This window comes from Phalacrocorax carbo, chromosome 5 (assembly GCF_963921805.1).
Source record: "Phalacrocorax carbo chromosome 5, bPhaCar2.1, whole genome shotgun sequence".
Lineage (NCBI taxonomy): Eukaryota > Metazoa > Chordata > Aves > Suliformes > Phalacrocoracidae > Phalacrocorax > Phalacrocorax carbo.
Window position 1 is genome coordinate 2,915,964 of NC_087517.1, and position 17,556 is coordinate 2,933,519.

General features: G+C 38.9%; 2 protein-coding genes across 9 annotated transcripts in view; one reads left to right on the top strand and one right to left on the bottom strand.

The window, feature by feature from the left end:
* ORC4 (origin recognition complex subunit 4) overlaps positions 1–17,556 on the top strand; it is a 445,415-nt gene that overhangs the window by 39,380 nt on the left and 388,479 nt on the right. The gene's annotated exons all lie outside the window — the stretch shown is intronic.
* Positions 967–17,556, bottom strand: part of LYPD6B (LY6/PLAUR domain containing 6B) — a 57,682-nt gene continuing 41,092 nt past the window's right edge. For 6 of the 8 annotated variants that reach the window (XM_064450953.1, XM_064450958.1, XM_064450956.1 and 3 more), the window contains 5 exons: positions 8,823–8,919; positions 7,415–7,568; positions 6,170–6,268; positions 5,101–5,231; positions 967–3,690 (listed from right to left, as the gene is read on the bottom strand). In XM_064450953.1, the coding sequence (XP_064307023.1) occupies positions 3,526–3,690; positions 5,101–5,231; positions 6,170–6,268; positions 7,415–7,529 (510 nt within the window). In that variant the 5' untranslated portion in view covers positions 7,530–7,568; positions 8,823–8,919 and the 3' untranslated portion in view covers positions 967–3,525. Of the gene's footprint in view, positions 3,691–5,100; positions 5,232–6,169; positions 6,269–7,414; positions 7,569–8,130; positions 8,300–8,822; positions 8,920–9,357; positions 9,444–17,556 lie in introns of those variants that run through there. The other 2 variants (XM_064450960.1, XM_009503725.2) reach the window with 2 other exon arrangements.

Genomic DNA, 17,556 nt, shown 5'->3' on the forward strand with positions numbered 1-17,556 from the left:
TACATACATATATTATAAAATGACATTTATCTTTCCTCAGCTGCACAGATTGATTTACTTGCCATTAGTCATGAATTCTCTTCAGGTTCTAAGGGCAATACAAAGGGATCATTTTGCCCATGAATGCACATGAGTTTGGCACCTGCTGACTTTACCCAGTGCCTGCTGTCTCTGGATATAACCACCCACCCCACTGCTAAGTGGGAATACAGTATTTAACACGTTATTGTTGGAAGCGGGATGTACACAGAAGTATTAGCAAAGACTTTTCTGCATATAAAGTTATGGCTGTGCGTTTACAGAAAGGGAATTTCCAAAGTTGCGTGGCTAATTGAGGCATTAACAAGTCGTACGTAAGTTACAACAGCTGTGAACCAAAATCGAGACGCATGAAATACCTACATTATGGAGCGCCTGAGGATTATTTTTCTCAGATCAAACAATACTTGCATAAGCTCCTCAGTCAGTACTTCAGGCAGATATCTGAAGAGAAAATATAGCTGATACCTGAATCTATTTAATAAAATATAAACATTCCACCATAAATTAACGTTAAGATTGCTTATGCAGGCAACATTTGTCATGCCAAAAATACACACTCTGGTGAATTTTAGCACTATTTTCTCTAACAATCAGCACACATTGCTTTTTCCTACAAAGTTAGCTTTTACCATTGGCCTAACATAAAATGCAAGCAGAAGCATACAGGTTTTTACATACATAAAAAGCAGCAAAGGGTAGAATTAATATTCACTCTTAAATTCTGTATTTCTTCAGCCAAGTGCCAATTTGTGCAGCATTAACATTGCAGTAACAGCTTTTGCCTATTCATTTTTCTACACACCATAGTCCTAATCTTTGCCATAACAAAGGTATTGATGTATCAAGGTGACTAGAACTCATCCTTAATATCCTCCACTACTGGAATTCTATTACACTAAAAAATAAACCTTTGGCAACAGCAAATCCTTTCATATACCCAGGCTGCTGACTTTATTGTTAATTTTAAAAAGATGACAATTAAAATCAAACATACTATTTTGGCACTCCAGTGGATTTTTAAATTTTTTTTTAATTATTCCAAACAATTCTTTACCAAATGCATTAAGTAGAAGTATTTAAATTATGAGCAGATTTCTTAACTTTCAGTGTGGCAAACAGGAAAAGAAAATTTCAGTTCAACCAAGAAAAACAAACACACAGAGAGCTCCCCTCCCAAAAGGTCTTTTGGCAGTCGCAGAGAACCTGCACCCATTTCCTCTGCACCTGAGCCCTCCCTCTGGGCAGCTCTCCAGGGTCTCCCTGGCACTCCCAAACGCTCTGGAATGGCATTTGCAGTGTAAACAGATGTCAGCACTTAGATTATTGTAAAATATTTACAGTAAACTCATAGAAGAGTATAGGGCACTTTAAGGCCTTGTTAAGACTGCAACAATTATTCCCAGAAACTGAATTATGGGAGCATCTAGTACTTAGACACAAAACCACAAAGAATAGCGTGACCTGAAACACGGAAGACCACTTGCTTTCACTTTACTAAGGAATTCCCCCTTGAGCAGAGAGCAAACCTGGAATGATTTTCCCCCCCCAAAAAAAAACCCCAAGCACCCTGTAGATCCTGTAGCAAAAAGATGATGTTTAATGCCAAAACACATTGAATGTGCTGGTTGCTATGTCTGACACCAAGATTAATACTACAGATATGTTACCTAGGGATGATCACTGAACAAAGGAAAAAATTCCTCAAAACATCCTCAGCATCTTGGCCTGCTGGATGGAACAACAACGGTGATCAGAACCCAGAGCCTGGAAAACCTTGACTTAGACAGCAAGAACTAGTTTGCATTGGCAAGGAGGAAGTGTCGCCATCCCATTTTTTATAACTACGCAATTGCCTGTCAGCAAATCATAGGCTTTTAGACATATTTCTATATTCTAGAAGTATTGTGTAGGCAATTTTAGAATGCAAACCAAAACACAAACATTTCAAAAATCTGTTTTCAACTGCTGGGGCATTGGAAGAAACACACCTGGGCAAAAGGAGCAGCTGAAATTTGTTAGGTATTTGGATCACATAAAATTGTACTGAGAAGTCGTATAACTTCAGTACCCGCTGGTCTCTAGGATCAGGATGTTTGCAGTGCAAAGAACATGCATTAATGAAGTAACCAGGGCAGACACTGTAAGTCTGACCTCCCAGACTGTGTTTTAGGCCAGTCTCTAACAGCTCGATCTCTCGGAGCCCTGGAGAGCACTGTACTGTGCTACGTGTGAGAGTTCACCCAAGCAACTTATTAACATCCGCATCACAAGGTTTACAAAGGAAAACCAAGAGGGTTTTAGTACATATAACTGTAATCTAAACTCTATTACTTGCCAAATTTGCAAGTGTTCATGTAATTCATGAACAGTCATCTAAATGATAAGGAGTCAAATAGTCAAATAAATCACACTAAACTCCCCATTATTATAACGAAAAACAGAATCTTGGCCCAAACTTTTCAAACAGGGGTGGCAAAGCTACATAACAATCGTGTCCTGAGGTCTGGGATATCCGACAGTGCTGACTTACAAGTCGATGATCCATCGAGGACAGTAACATGTGGGAGAAACTTCTGCAAATCAAGAGAGAACCCAGTAGACTTCTCTCCTTATTTATACCAAGTTACAATTTTTATGATAACGTAGCTGCAATTTCAAAGCCCCGGTATTACCACCACTTTGAACAATATCACAAAGGCAAAGATTCAGCTGAGGTGAGACTCTATTGCAACAAAACAACCCCTTTGAGGCAGGGAAAAAAGGAATTCTGATTTAGGTGCTCAAACAGTTCATAATTTTTAGACAGAAATTCTATATAATTTCACACTTTTAAAATCTGAGTGTGAGAAAACATTCTGCAGAAAAGATATAAAGTATTATTTTGTATTATTTCCCATCGAAACGATAGCTCTGATCAAAACAGAAAAAGAAATCCTCTCATGTGTGTTCTCTATGAAAACCGTGCATGTTCTCTATGAAAACCATAACTGAAGATAAGCTTAAATACATCTGTTGATCAAGACAAGAAACTCTGTTATTTATGCACAATGAAATACAGTTCAGAAACAGTTTCCCTTGAGATACCTGGTGGCACATTATCCATCGGAAGTTCCATTTTTATCTCACCTGGGAAAACGATTGTCTACAGACACTTTTCTCTGTTCAAAAAACATGCCAAGCATATGTGTATTTTCATCATAATATAGTGAATTATAATAACTTGAGTTCACCCCACTGCCTAGCCAACCAGTGGGTTGTTGTGGGTTATTTTTTTCTTAAATACTGCAGGCCGTACGGCATCTTCACTAAAATATCCAAGGACTTCATGATGTCCCCTTGTTTTTCCACTGTCCCCTTACATTTCCTGTAATTAAGGACTATCAGTGATTTCTCCTTGCACATACGGAAACAATCTTCTTACAATTTTTTATGGCCCACAGGCAGGCAGGCCCTCTCAAGCAGGTGTAACGGGAGGATGCTGCATCACGACCACGCGATCATCATGACTGATACAAGCACTGCAACGTTGACTGTCCGCCTGCTGCCATCCGACGTTCTCCGGGCGTGCAACACAGCAAATACTGCATTTGTGTGATTGGTTGGGATTTCTACATTGCATATCATGCCTTCACAGCACGAAACACATTCCTGTTGAGAAAAAGGGAGATCGCTGGACATCGGGTAATTCAGCAGTGGCCTTTAGAGATCTATGTTCTTTCAACTGGTTGCAAAGGTTACAGCTAAACAGACTAATCACTTCCACCTGGCAGCCTGACCCAAGAGAGCAGATGGAGCTTATCTCCTACAACTTATCTTCCAAATCGTGCACCACAGCTTTACTAGAGTAACTCATCACCTAGTGCTGTCACTGGGTTTTGAAACAGCGATGTGATGTCATATGGCCACGTAGCTGTACTGACGAGTCACTAACATTGTAAAAAATAGACAAAACTTTCCACCACTTTCCCCTTCTAACATGAACTAAAAACAGGATTTGAATGTTTCAAGTTTCAGCTTTTACAGCTAAAAAATTCTGACTGTAAAAACTCTAGTCCCATTTGTTTTTCCCCTCAAGCTTTTGTATTCAGTGTAGCTTTGCACGCTGAACTTCAGACTTCCTTTTTATCAGCTTTCTAGTGCCATGGAACCACTGACACAGCTGGTTTTCAGGAGAGAATCTGAAAGTAATTTTCCTTACTTGACACTCCTTACTGGAAAAGCCAAGCAAATGCCAATTTTTATCTAATCCAAAGGCACGAGAACTCTTATAAGATAAAATGTGCAGAAGGCAGGCTGCATACTTATTTCATGCCCTCAACCCACCAAACGCTGTTGAAATCAATGGAAGTTGATTCAGATAACAGGCAGGTTCTTTTACAGTCAACATGGATGCTGTCTCCTTTGTCTTTGGTGTCTGAAATATTTCATGTTAAAAATAACATACTTAACCTTCTCAACTATTAAGGAATCAGTGGATAACACTTCATTGGAGTGAATAATAGGTTGGTGGGACGTGCTTGATTATTAAGAATCAACTTTTACCTAACGTCTCAAGGATGGGAGAAGGCAGCAGTTCTAGCTTTTTGTCATGGAACAAAAACTCAGTTGTATCTTGCTTAATAGCATGGCCTTCGTGGACAAATACAGTCCTGCTTTGTGTACTGTGCAAGGTTTGTTAAGCAGAGACATGCTTGGAGCACCTAACGCCCCGTCTGGCTTGCCATGGGGCTGGCAGCAACACCGCTGCGGCACCGCAAGCACCGGTGCAGGTTGCGTAGCCTACCTGGGCACCCTGCTCAGAAACCAAGGCCCACCAGCAATGCCCTAGAAAGCTCAGGTGTTTCTTTAGAAGTTGTTATTACATCCCATTACGCAGGAGCACAAATAGGAAAGTAGGAAGAAGGGGTTAGTCACGATTCTGTTACAGAAATGGGATTTCTATTGTTAAATACTGGAGAGTGTATCTTGGCACATCCTCTTCAGCTCAGCAGGAAAAACAAGTACTGGAATGCAAACCTCAAAACCAATCTGCTTCCCTTATACAAAGAGTATGCTTACTGTGTGGCCACTTTCTCGGTGATGGTGGCAGCCTACAAAATGGCATTCTTCTCCAGTAGCACATTTTTTGGTGACTGATGTACTCTTCCCGTGGTCTGTGAATAGGTGAACTGTCAAACAGTACTGAGTACCTACAAAATAAATTTTAGAATGTTTATCTGCAGAAAGTATGTGTTCTCTTACAGGGTTTAAAATCTTCACACCATTTAGCAAAATATTCCCATAAAAATGACTTATTTTGTCTGTATAAAGCCATTTTCCAACTTGATCAAAATACCATTTTAATTAGTGATGAAATCTTAAGCTTAACTGGCCCTTCAAACCTCTGAAAAAGGCTGCTATCGTTTAAAGTACTTATTAGCGCTATATTCTACACATTTATCTTCCATTCTCTACTCCTTTTGCAGCACATTCTTGCTTGCTTTGTTTCAGGCATGTTTCCTCATTCCTCTAGTTCATTTCTTCCCCTTTCCCACTGTTACTGTGAATATCGCTGCAAAGAAAAATGAGGAAACGTATTTCCATTCTTGTCTATGCATCTATCATTCTCTCATTCCAGTATGATCCCTAGTCATTCAGGTCTTGCCACTCATGAGCAAGCCTCTAGCCTAGAGAGACCATGACATTTTGGAATGGTACCCAAAAGGAATGGGGTGATGCTACCAAGGCAATTCTTCAGTATTTTTAAACAACATCTTTAAAATTAATTCCTAGGAAGCACATAGCTATACACACACACACACACAAATTTAATTCATATATTATCAATATATGAATTATGCATTAATTACTATATTAATAAGGTAATGTTATATATTACAGACAATGCTTTATATATAGAGAGAGATATATAGATATAAATAATTTTTTACTGTTGCTTTGCACTCCAAAATGGTCAAAACAGTCACCTCAGCATAAAGTGCATGACTCATTATTACTAATAACATAACTGACGGCACCACGGTGTTGGCACGTTAATCCTATTCAGTTAGACTTCTGCAAGACGGCTGAGTCAGGGAGAAGCAAATTTAACTATCATAAAGAATCTCCTTAGTACAGACGCACTTACTTGCAGGACACCATCTATCTTCAGCCCATCTGTTACAGTTGTAATTGTCCACCGCATTATCACAGGTAAAGCACTTAAAACTGTTTGGAAATGGAGTGGCTTTAAAAATATTAAAATATAGTAAGTTTGCAAATATTAAGAAAAGAAATATTCAAAATAATACTGTAAGTGCTTGTACACACATATACCTACAAAACAGATTACATGCGTTTACATATTTTCAATGATCCATCACTGTTAGACAAATAAAACCTATGACACAAGTTTTGTAGAAAGCTTTTACGGTTTTAACTGTTTTTGCTATGCCTGAACTTTATATCATCTCCTATTTTCACTCTCTCACAATCCAAAATACCATTTTAAGTAGTGCTGGGAAAAACAAGAAAGAGAGACCATCTTACATATAAGCACATGACAGTACATCCGCATGTATGTTTGTACAGATACACAAACACAATCTGCATTCAAATGGCTTTTGATTCCTTTGATGAAAAAAATACATCTTCAAAACCAGCTTCAGATCTTGATCTCCAACCTTGAAGAAGCCTGAACCCTTTGTCACAGGGATCAAGAGGCCTATTTTAAAATCTTATTTACATTATACAAATATATAAACTATTTTAAGATGCACAGTTCCCTAGATGCACATATATTCCTATTATATCTAGCTGTCTTGACTATTTTAATGATACATATCATGAACATCATCTCCCCTTAAATGAAGGGATAGAACACTTCTGATGCTAGATAAGAGGCAAAAAAATGATGTTATTAGTGACAACTGGCTTCACAGGTCTCACAAGGTTTTTAATTACCTTCAGTTTGAATTAACTGCATACAGCACACCTATTCTTTCCCTTACAGAAACCCCAACAAGATAAAAGACAAAAACATCTGTTCTGTATTATTTATGAGAAATCCACTGCATAACTTGTACTGTAGGAAGACATTTCAGAGGCAGAAAAATGTAATAAAAGAACCTGAAATGTGAAAACTATTGCCCTCCTGCACTTTTTAATTTAGCAATGCATGCCATTGTTTGTTTTCAATCAGTCAACTTACAATATCTTAGAAATAAACTGAACTGCTATGGGTTAAAAAGCAAAAGTTTAAAATAAAACTTTTTATCCTTCATCTTTGAGGAAGACAAACACCTAAAAAACAAAGGTTTGAAAGAATATGGCAATTAACGAAAATGATAAGCTACAATTGCATACACAAAAAAACCCGTAACTGCCTACTTACGGTCTAGTGGAGGTCTCACATTGTAAAAGTTGATGTTCTCAGCTGAAACCCAGTTTCCTGAAAGGAGGAGGAACGGAAGAAAGGCTCCGGCCAGCATGTGATACAATAACAACATGCTGAGTATTATCGTACATGAAAAGCAAAACTCTTAGGCCTAGGAAAGAAAGGGAATACATTATTTAGGGGGAATCATAAAGAAATGAGCATGTAGAACAATAAATTTCCTATTAACTACTTCTGAAGCCTTGAAAATTCAGTCCGTAGATCTATACTGTGAAGATGGCTAATGCAAGCAAGCACGCAACGATGAACAATGCATAGCTGGGCAATTGCTGCCTTCTGCTGGCCAGGATCCTGTACAGAGTACTTAAATTTCCACAAACTTAAAAAAGTTAGTATTACTTCTTCAATCTATTTGTCGTTCTAAGCAATGCCAATCTTATAAATTCCTTGTAAGCATTCCTAAAAATCAACATCACAGCTGAGCTCCTTTATATCCTACTTGAAACAGACAGGATTACCATACCATTAAAGAAAGCAAAATGCAGACAAATGTCATTTTTCGTTTGAAAGACCAATTCCTTATCTGATATAGAACAATGTGTGTCTATTGACTTCACATAAGCTACATCATCTGAACTGGAAGCGCACTTACAGTGGCACAGCATTAAAGGTCATGACTGTAAGTTAGATTTACTTCTTTTTAAAGTGCATACCAAGGAAACGCCAAGGAAGATGCCTGGTGGTGTTACACAAGCTTTGGAGAACTGCAAAGCAGAGCATTCAGAGAGATGAGATACGTGTTTTAGGCGTTGGACATTTATTTGGGGCTCCCTAGGTACACTGGTAAGGCTTTATAGTGAGTAAGAACTAATCAATGGACATTTTGGACAGTTTGATATTTAGATGTACACACATATGTACATACACAGAGGTATGTTTGGCAAATTGCAGTGATACTGGAAACCTAGGTCAGATATTAAAAAGCAGAATCAGATTAAATGGCACCCTGCCCATGCAAATTCCCAGCAGGAGAAACGAGCTTGAGTGGAGGCTCCTGCCAAACCAGAGACGTTGCTTTGAGCTGCCAAGTGCATTCATTCAGAAATCTCTCTGCACACCCCTGCACAGGCCTATGTAGACGTACGGTACGCCTGTGCAAGCAGCTCTGAATGAATCCAAGCACTGAATTGAAAATGCCACTCAAGACCATGGCAGTAAAGTCCTTTTTCCTGGTTTTTTTTGTTTTGGGTTTTTTTTTTTTCCCCATTTGGCACTGACCAACAAATCAATCAACAGGAAGTTCAGCTTATTGCACTGGGAGTTTGGCTGTCCTACTTAAGGTTTGTTTTTTAAATCATGGCTTTATGAACATGTTTCAGTAGATACTGAGAAAGCCACAGCATACCTCTACCTGCAGTGCACCTCCAAGATGATCTTCTGTGGATGGTCCAAATTTCTTCTGACTGTAGCCCAGGATCAAAAGAAGGATTAAGAAGAAGAATCTGTGGAAAACAAACAGCAATAGATCATCGTAACTCTTTCCTGAAGGAACTAATTAGCTGAAACACTGTATGTCCCTATTTATATTGAAAATGAAGACAGAAACCTGGAAGTGCGGTGGGTTTTATAACAAAATATCCAAAGAAGCATCTGAACTACACAGTATGGCTCTGCCTTATTGAGTGCTATCCTACTGCAGATATACAGACTCCCTCCTCCCTGTGATACCCCAATGTCATAAAAGACAAATAAAAGACAACAAGCGAAGCAAGGTGACTACTCAGTCCTTCCATGAGGGTGAGTTTATTTCTCTTGCAAGGGAAAATCATTATTGAGGCAATGACCTGGGCGGGACCAGACTATACCATATGAATACATATTTCACACTCTAGAGACATCCGAACTTTCAACACTGCTATGACCAAAATAGAAGCACTAACCAGCAGCAAGGTAACCTAAGAGCGCAAAGACAATCATCAGCCTCCATCAGCAAACTATGAAGTAAATAGGTCCCCCACAGTTCAATCCTTACTGAAACAGAAACACAAAAATATTGGTCAAATCCCTAACGCCACTGCAAAATTGAAAACAAATCTAAAACAAAGTTCCAGTTCTCTCCAACTAAGCACACGGTATTTGCACAGTGATATTCTGCAGCATTAGAGACAGGCTGTTTATAACCCATTTATAACCATTTATAACTTGACTTGTCTCACTAACACACACTTAAGGTGCACATTGCAATTGTACACTTAGTTTTCGTGCGGGGGGTTAATTTATTGAGAGACAAACCTGTGCCTCATGGCTGGACACTCTTCTGCTGACAAGTCAGCCCACATCCTGTTCTGTCACTGAGCTGCTGCCTCCAAAGCCTATTTCCTGACCCTTTAATATTTTCCGAGACAGATCAGCAGAATGTGGCATTATCCGGCATAGGAGAAAGGGAAAAGAGGAGACAGTGCTGCTACTACAATTCACAAATGATCCTACATACTATTCAACTTAAGTTCTCCTTCCTCTATCACTCTTAGCTCTACCAGTTTACGTTGGAGACAACACCTCTCCCTCCAGCTCCTTTTGTTTGACACAGTTCATTTTAAGCTAGTGCTTAAAAACTCTGTCCTTCGCCATCTGTATCTAAGATTCTTCATATCAGTTTTTGCTCAAACATAACCTTTTCTCCCTGTGTCAAGAGGTGAAAGAATTTTTATTCCAGCTGACAAATTTCTTCTTTTCTTCATAGACAATAATTCCCCATATTATCCCATCCCATTCTCTGCTTTAAGGTGCTCTGGATGAGATTTCAATCTTTCATCCTTCAACCAAGAGAAGGAAGCACCATAGTGTACCAAACCCCTTCATTAATACCATAACCCTTATTCTGAAGGAGTTGAAGAGTTAAAGTGTGCCTTCCATGAAAGTAAAATTATACTTTCCATTAAAATAGCCAATCTGAGAAAAAATGAACAGCTAAAGATGTACAAAGGCTAACATAAGAGGTCGTCGTTTCCCACACAGAAGAAAATTCTTACATGGTGATTTAAAACCAAGAATACCCCCAAAGCACAGAACATGAAATACAATTACGCACACCTGAATTAGCCAGGTCTTTGGTAATGCCTCCTTTTCCTGATGCAGACGACACAACCCTCCTGTCACTCTATCTACAGACTGTCCTTTCCTGTTCTTTCCCATAGGTATCTCTGGTCATCCGTTACTGGAGTCCAGAGAACGATGAGATGTTTGGTCTGACTCAGTACATCCCCCATTCTTGCATTCATCCCGTCTATCCCACTACTCTGCAGAAAGAGATTAAAGCTACTTTAACAGCAAGGTGAAATTTTACCATACTGAGCCACGTTTCCCTACCTCCCCCTGCTCAGCCTGTCCCCTCAGAGGAAGACAGAGGCAAGGGGATGGCACAGCCCATAACGCTGCACTAAGCCAAGCCTGTTCTGAAGCTACTGTGCCAGGAGAAGCTGGTCCCCAAGCCCTGGGAGGGAGTGACACAGTGATCTCTTGGTACCATCTCAATCTCTGTATCCTTTGCTAGGACACCATGAAGCGTCTTTACATGCAGAGTAAGCACTAGGTCAAAATCAGAGCTGCTACGTGTTTAATTTTAATAAAATAATTTTTTAAAAGTACAGAAACTGATACCAATGCGTGGAGTTAAAAAGACAGTAACTCAAGTACAAGTAGGTACCAATTTTCAGAGCCACACTTTCCTGATCCTGATCCTTGCCCTTGCGCCCCAGGACCATCAGGGATCCAGTACCAGGCCCTTAATGCACACAGGCTGCCCCAGTGGTTTTGGTAAGAGTATGAGAAGAATCTGGTTTTTTTATTTTGCCTCTAATGCCAACATCCTTCTACACGGATCCCCTGCAAAATACCTCTGTTTATGCCCTGTGAATATCACAAGCAAGTTCCTTTTGAATTGGCAGGCCAGTTTTAATCAAGTAGCAAATTTCAGTGGATTTCAGGCAGCTCAACAGCATTTAACTCCTTCAGTTTTACTCTGTAGGAAGATAGGGTATTGAATAATTTCAAAGCTAACAGTTGCAAATTTGATCTCCTTAACATATATTTTCTGCAGTTTCTGCTAGGTTGAGAAAAATTTGCCTTTATGGGGAGTCTGTTCTGTAACTTGATCTGGTGCACCTGGATAGCAAATAAAAAGCACAATTACACTTGTGCCAGCTTTCTACAAATTCAAGCTCTCTCCTGCTCCCCTCCTCCAAGTTCCTATTGCTCTCCCCAGAGAAGCTCATGCCAAATGGGAAGTTTTAGAGAATATAAATACAAAAAAGCTACTCTTCAGCTGGTGTAAAGCACAGTAAATTGACCTCACAGTTTGCTGTAGTCAGAGGTATACTTGTTTGCTAACCAGGCCAATAAATAATGGATGTCGTCTGAGATAGTCTTAGTTACACAGCTGCACCAGAAGCCTTTCTCAAATAAAATAGGAAAATATTGGCAAAAAAAGGCTTTCATATCTTATCTAAAAATCTTTAAAATGCTTATTTTCTTCATAGCCTCCTACCTCTGTTGCTCTTTCATATAATATTATCTCGTAGCATGAGCAAACATTTCATTATGCCCAATTAGGCACTCTCATTAATGAAGGAAAAAACTGTCACTATACAGAAGATTAACTTATATAAACAAGAGCAAACAGGGAGGCATAGCTTTCCTGGGGTGAGGGAAGAAGACCCGAGAGGGAAGGGCTGTTAACGTACACTCTGCTATGTTCCGTAAGAACGTATGTTCTGTAAAGAACTTGTAACTAAAGCACCTTTCAAGAAAACAATGAGGAATACAATGGCTGAAATAAGTAATATATTCCAGAAGTTTTTAAGGTTTATCTTGCAGTGTGTTATAGAAGAGTAGGAAGCAGTGTGCTTGATTTCTGATTTTAATAAAATTCAAGTCTGTCAACATTGTTTTTCCTGGCAGACTCTGTGGAGGATTAGCAGATTTAACATCAGATATGGAATGCAAATGAAACTTCCTCCTGTCATTTAGTAAGCAATTTTCAGGTGCTATTAGATAATTGCAAATGCTTATGTTAAGCTTGTTAAATACCACTTCAGGACATAAGAGTTAGAAATACATAGGCAGAAAGGTATGTATGTTAAGGGCTAAAAAGTTAAACCCAACACCTGACATCATCAGGTGCTCCCTGCAACAAATGACAAAGGCCAAAAATGACACTTCCAACTTATCTAAAAGGACAAAAATAGCTCTTTTCCATTTCTTAGACAAATACTGCCGTTCTCATGTTTTCCTCTGGAGACCATTTAATTTGATCCGTAAGCTACCATTTACCCCACTTCAAAACTCAGGGAGTGCATAAGTGGATGGAACAAATAATAGAAAGCCTTCATTTTCTTTGGGAAATAGGCGGAGCACATGTAAAATAAAAAGGAGGGGGAAAGAAAATATTTTGAAGGGTTGAAAAAACCCAAAACACTATTACAGATCTGCAAATTAAAACTATTTGTTATACAAGTTCTACCTCTTCTTACCTACTGACCTGAAGCGTCTATTTTCTGATTTCTTTCCTTGCAGCATGTTATCATTAGTACAGAGTAACACAGGAAACAGATTTTACATTACACTGACAGATGTCTGTAACTAGTAACATCAACAGAATAAAATTCAAGTTATCAACATTATTTTTAAACACAACACATTTCTTTATCTTCACCCACAGCACACTTAACCATGCCTGGAATTAAATTTGGTCTTAATTACAAGAAATTATAGAGTTCTTTATCTAAGATCTTATAAAAGTAAAACACATACAGATCTGGTAATGACAGCATCATTTAGCTTGGGGTATAATGCTGGCATGGGAAGTGTGATGCAAACCGATTGCGAGACGTGGAGGTGTCTGACTACACGATATATACAACTGCAAAGATTTTGAAAAAGTTAATGTATGATTAATGTGATAGATCTGAGCAGTACCATTGAAGTGAAGTACTTGCAAGGATAAAAAGAGAAGATCCGTGGAATGAAAATTGCATTACATTATGTTATATCTCACTCCTTTAATAGCCAAAACTGCTCAGCAAAAACTAGTCTTGAGCACTGACATTTACTTTGAAATTCAGAATCCCTGATCATCTTCGGAGAATAATTTATTCTGTCTAAAAAATCCATTAATGACAGATAAATTCCCATTCCTTTCTGCAAGTATAAAATTTCCTCAAAGAACTGCACTTTGTCAAAGCTATGGATGACCAAAAGTTTTACACTTCAGCTTGTCACAGCTTTTATATATCACATACACAACGGTTTTAAATCTCTCTCTCACCCATCTGTGCATGACTGGAAATAGGAACTTAATATTACTCTAGAGAAAAGTCATTATAGGAATAAGTAGTGTTTTTTCATTCCTTGAGCTCATCAGAGCACTTCCATAAAGATGAGTTTAATGATATTAATTTTACAGAATATTTTGTTAAATGCACCAGTGGATCAGACCATTATTAACCAGTTAGGCCTCACTACAATGGTGGGATAGCGGTTAAGCAGACCTACCTCTCTGTACACAGGCTACTGGGACCCCAGTTTACGTTAGCCAGAGGCCCCAGTGAACACCTGACCAGCTGAAAGTAGAAGACAAAATTCTGACTTCCAGTATCCTTCTACAAGTTTAGCTCCAGGCCACAGCCAATATTTAAAAGACTTCTTTGTTCCTGTCAAGCTAAAGTTACTCATATTCAGCAAGACAAGGTAATACACTGCATGTCGCACTAGCATGAAGTTCTTCAAGACCTATTTTAGAACACGAGAGAGGTGGGAAAAAAACAACATGGCTCCACTTAAATCAAGAGATATCTGTGTATTTTTATATAATATCCACTAATTATTATTAAATGGAAAACGCAGGTCTTCAGCCAGTTAAATTCAGCCTCAGGAATATGCTTTGGTTTTAATGCCTGTTTTTCCAAGTGAAATTACAGACTCACAGAATGGTAGGGGTTGGAAGGGACCTCTGGAGATCACCTCATCCAACCCCCCTGCTTGAGTTTATGTTAGAAATCCTATTTCTAACACCCTAAATCCTATTTCTATTCAGCCTTGAGAAAAGGAGGCTCAGAGGGGATCTCATCACCATGTACCAGTACTTAAGGGGTAGCTACAAAGATGATGGAGCCTCCCTTTTTACATGGAGTCCCATGGAGAGGACAAGGGGGGATGGACACAAGTTACTCTTGGGGAGATTCTGATTGGACACCAGAGGGAAATTTTTCACAGTGAGGACAGTCACCGTTGGAATAATCTCCCCAGGGAAGGAGTTGATTTGGCCACATTTGGCACCTTCAAGAGACGGCTGGACGGGGAGCTGGGCCATCTTGCCTAGACCGTGCTCTTCCCAGAAAGGTTGAACTAGATGATCCCTGAGGTCCCTTCCAACCTGGGGTTCTGTGATTCTATTTCTAACACAAACTATGCCCAATATACACAGTTACATATGCCATAAAGTTACATATACCACTCCCAACAATAAAAGACATTCTAGGCAACAGAAATGAGAACCTACATGATTTCCACTTGAGAAATAAATACTACATTCCTGTTCAAATTAAAACGTCAAATAAAGATTTGTTAGGAGAAAGGAGTGCTTGCATGCAGTCCTACTTCAAATCTTAGATTTACCAAAATCTATCTGAACCTAGAATGGCCCTCTGGGATCAGACAAAGTAGAAGGTATGACATCACAAAGGCATCACAAAGAACATTTTTCAGAAGCTTCACATTCAGTTGTATTTTAAAACTAAGTCTTCAGCTATGCACCAGCCGAGTTCATAAACCTGAAAAGCATGCTCTTTTACCCACTGCTGATGTCTGGAGTGAATTCACTGACATTATCCTTCACTTCGTTACTCTTGGTCATTATCTCACCACCTTGGGTGATTTTTTCTCCCCCTGAGCTGTTTGGAAAGGGAAAGGTGCAAAAAAAGTGGGTGGTCCCTGTCCTCTCCTCCAGTCTTAGTTGCAAGCTTTTCCCAAATCACAGAGGGCTCAGTATAGCGTATGTGCCAATACAAACTCGAATTTTGAACTGAAAGAATACAAAATGGTAAAGTAACTTTGTCTAGTTTTACTGTACCAAGTGCCAGGGTCCAAGCTCTCATGGCAAAATGTCCTTGCTTCACTTAAAGCACAGATACTACGTTTTCTACAATAACACAACACTAGAAGGACTATTTTGCCTTCACTTTCCCAGTAATAAGAAAATAGTCAGCAATGCCCGTCCACCACCAGTTTATGCCAGTTCAAGACAGTAGCACAAACTAATCTGCACTGCAATTGAAAAAAACCACACACAAAGTCAGCCACTGGCTTACATTGGCAGGGTTTAATGTGTGAAATGTACAGTGCCAGTACTTGTCTGATACTATCTTTGCCTTTGTTTATATACTATCTATATACTTACAATAGCAATAGATATACTATGTTATATATATATAATACTATATTTATTACAATATAATAGCTATAGATAGCTATACTGTCTTCGCCTGATACGTTTATACCAGTTTTTGGTTACTACGCAATCCCTGAAATCATAAACAATATCATCTCCTTGAATGCACCAGGAATGACTGCACATGCTTCTAGATAGGTGCCAGCAGTTCCCAGTTCTGCTATACTACGTCCAGGGAACTGCAACAAACTCCTGCTATTGAATGAATTAAGTCTAAACATCAGTTGTTAAGAACAAACCGTCTGCCTTCATACTGAACTCATTGAGAAGAAGCTTTTGTTCAGAAGCACCTGAACTCACATCAAGAGTTAGTAAGTCCCTTAATCTAAATTAAACTCCTTATTGAAAATATAACTTTCAAAGCAGAAATCTTTTGTAGGTTGTATTTTCATGGCCTACATGATGTTTACGTTTATTAAAAGGACTGATTTGCATTGCAAATGTGCTGGAGACAGGGAAAGAGTGACATTCTGATGACTGTCCAGTCCATACAACATCTACTATTGATGTAACTGTCCAATTGACGTAAAAACTACCTTCCTTGAAATCCCATTGCCTACAGACCTGCACTGTGCTCGGTGTCATACATCACATGTAACACTACTAGCAGTGTAACACAACTAGTTTTGAGCAGAAAACTAATCATAGCGTCACCGACTACACTTCTGAAGAATGTTTTGTGCGCAAAATCCCCCCTCTTCCACATCACTCCTCCACATTTCTAAGGCACATACCTTCAGTCACTGAAAACTGATCAAGTATCTGAATAATTCCCATTATTTCACCTTGCCCTACACAAGCTGACATAACACCTCGAGCAAACAGCCTTGCAGATATAGTTCTCAGTAGATGAACTCAAATTGTGCGTTTTTCCCTACTTTTCTCTCTGAAATCTCAGGCTACTCCACTCTGAAGCAATGGATACTTCAAATAATCTTCCTAAATTACAGATGAAGACTTTTTCTACTTGAGATACGACCACCAATGAAGAAGACATGATGAAAATCCCATTTCCAAGCCAAGGTTCTCTGTTTGCAGTACTCTGGTTTCCACAACCCCTTGGTAGATGAACTTTTCACTCCTATTATTTGCCACCAAAGGGTGAGCTGAGAAGCTAGCACTGATGAGAGTGCTTTTGATGAAGTCTTTTAGGAAATCTTAATATACATGACAGAATATATCTACACGCATATTTTACAGCATTTTCTTCTTAAGAAAAGATTTACTTGGAAGATGTGTCCAGAGGTAGATGAACTCTACAAAAGCAAGAGATGAAAGCGGGTAAGGAGAAAAAGGCTTTTATTTTTCTAAGTGTACTAACAACGTCTGTTTCTATTCCTTACAGTTACAAACACAAAAAGGCTTAAGAGTAATTTGTTTGTTTTGAAATGCTTTAAATGAACTAGACTTAGTAAATTGCTGACCCACCCAATCTGACCTAGAGTAAGATGGCATTTACTTCCAGTCAACACTCTAATCCAGAGAGTTGAAAAGAGCAAAAAGCAAATCTCAATTTTTACTAGCTGAGAACTATTACCCACAAGCAGCATTTGGCACAATTTGTTATTTGAACAGCCCCAGTCTGCCTTCTGTTGCATTGTGAGAGAAAAGTGATTTGCCGTCATTTCAGGGG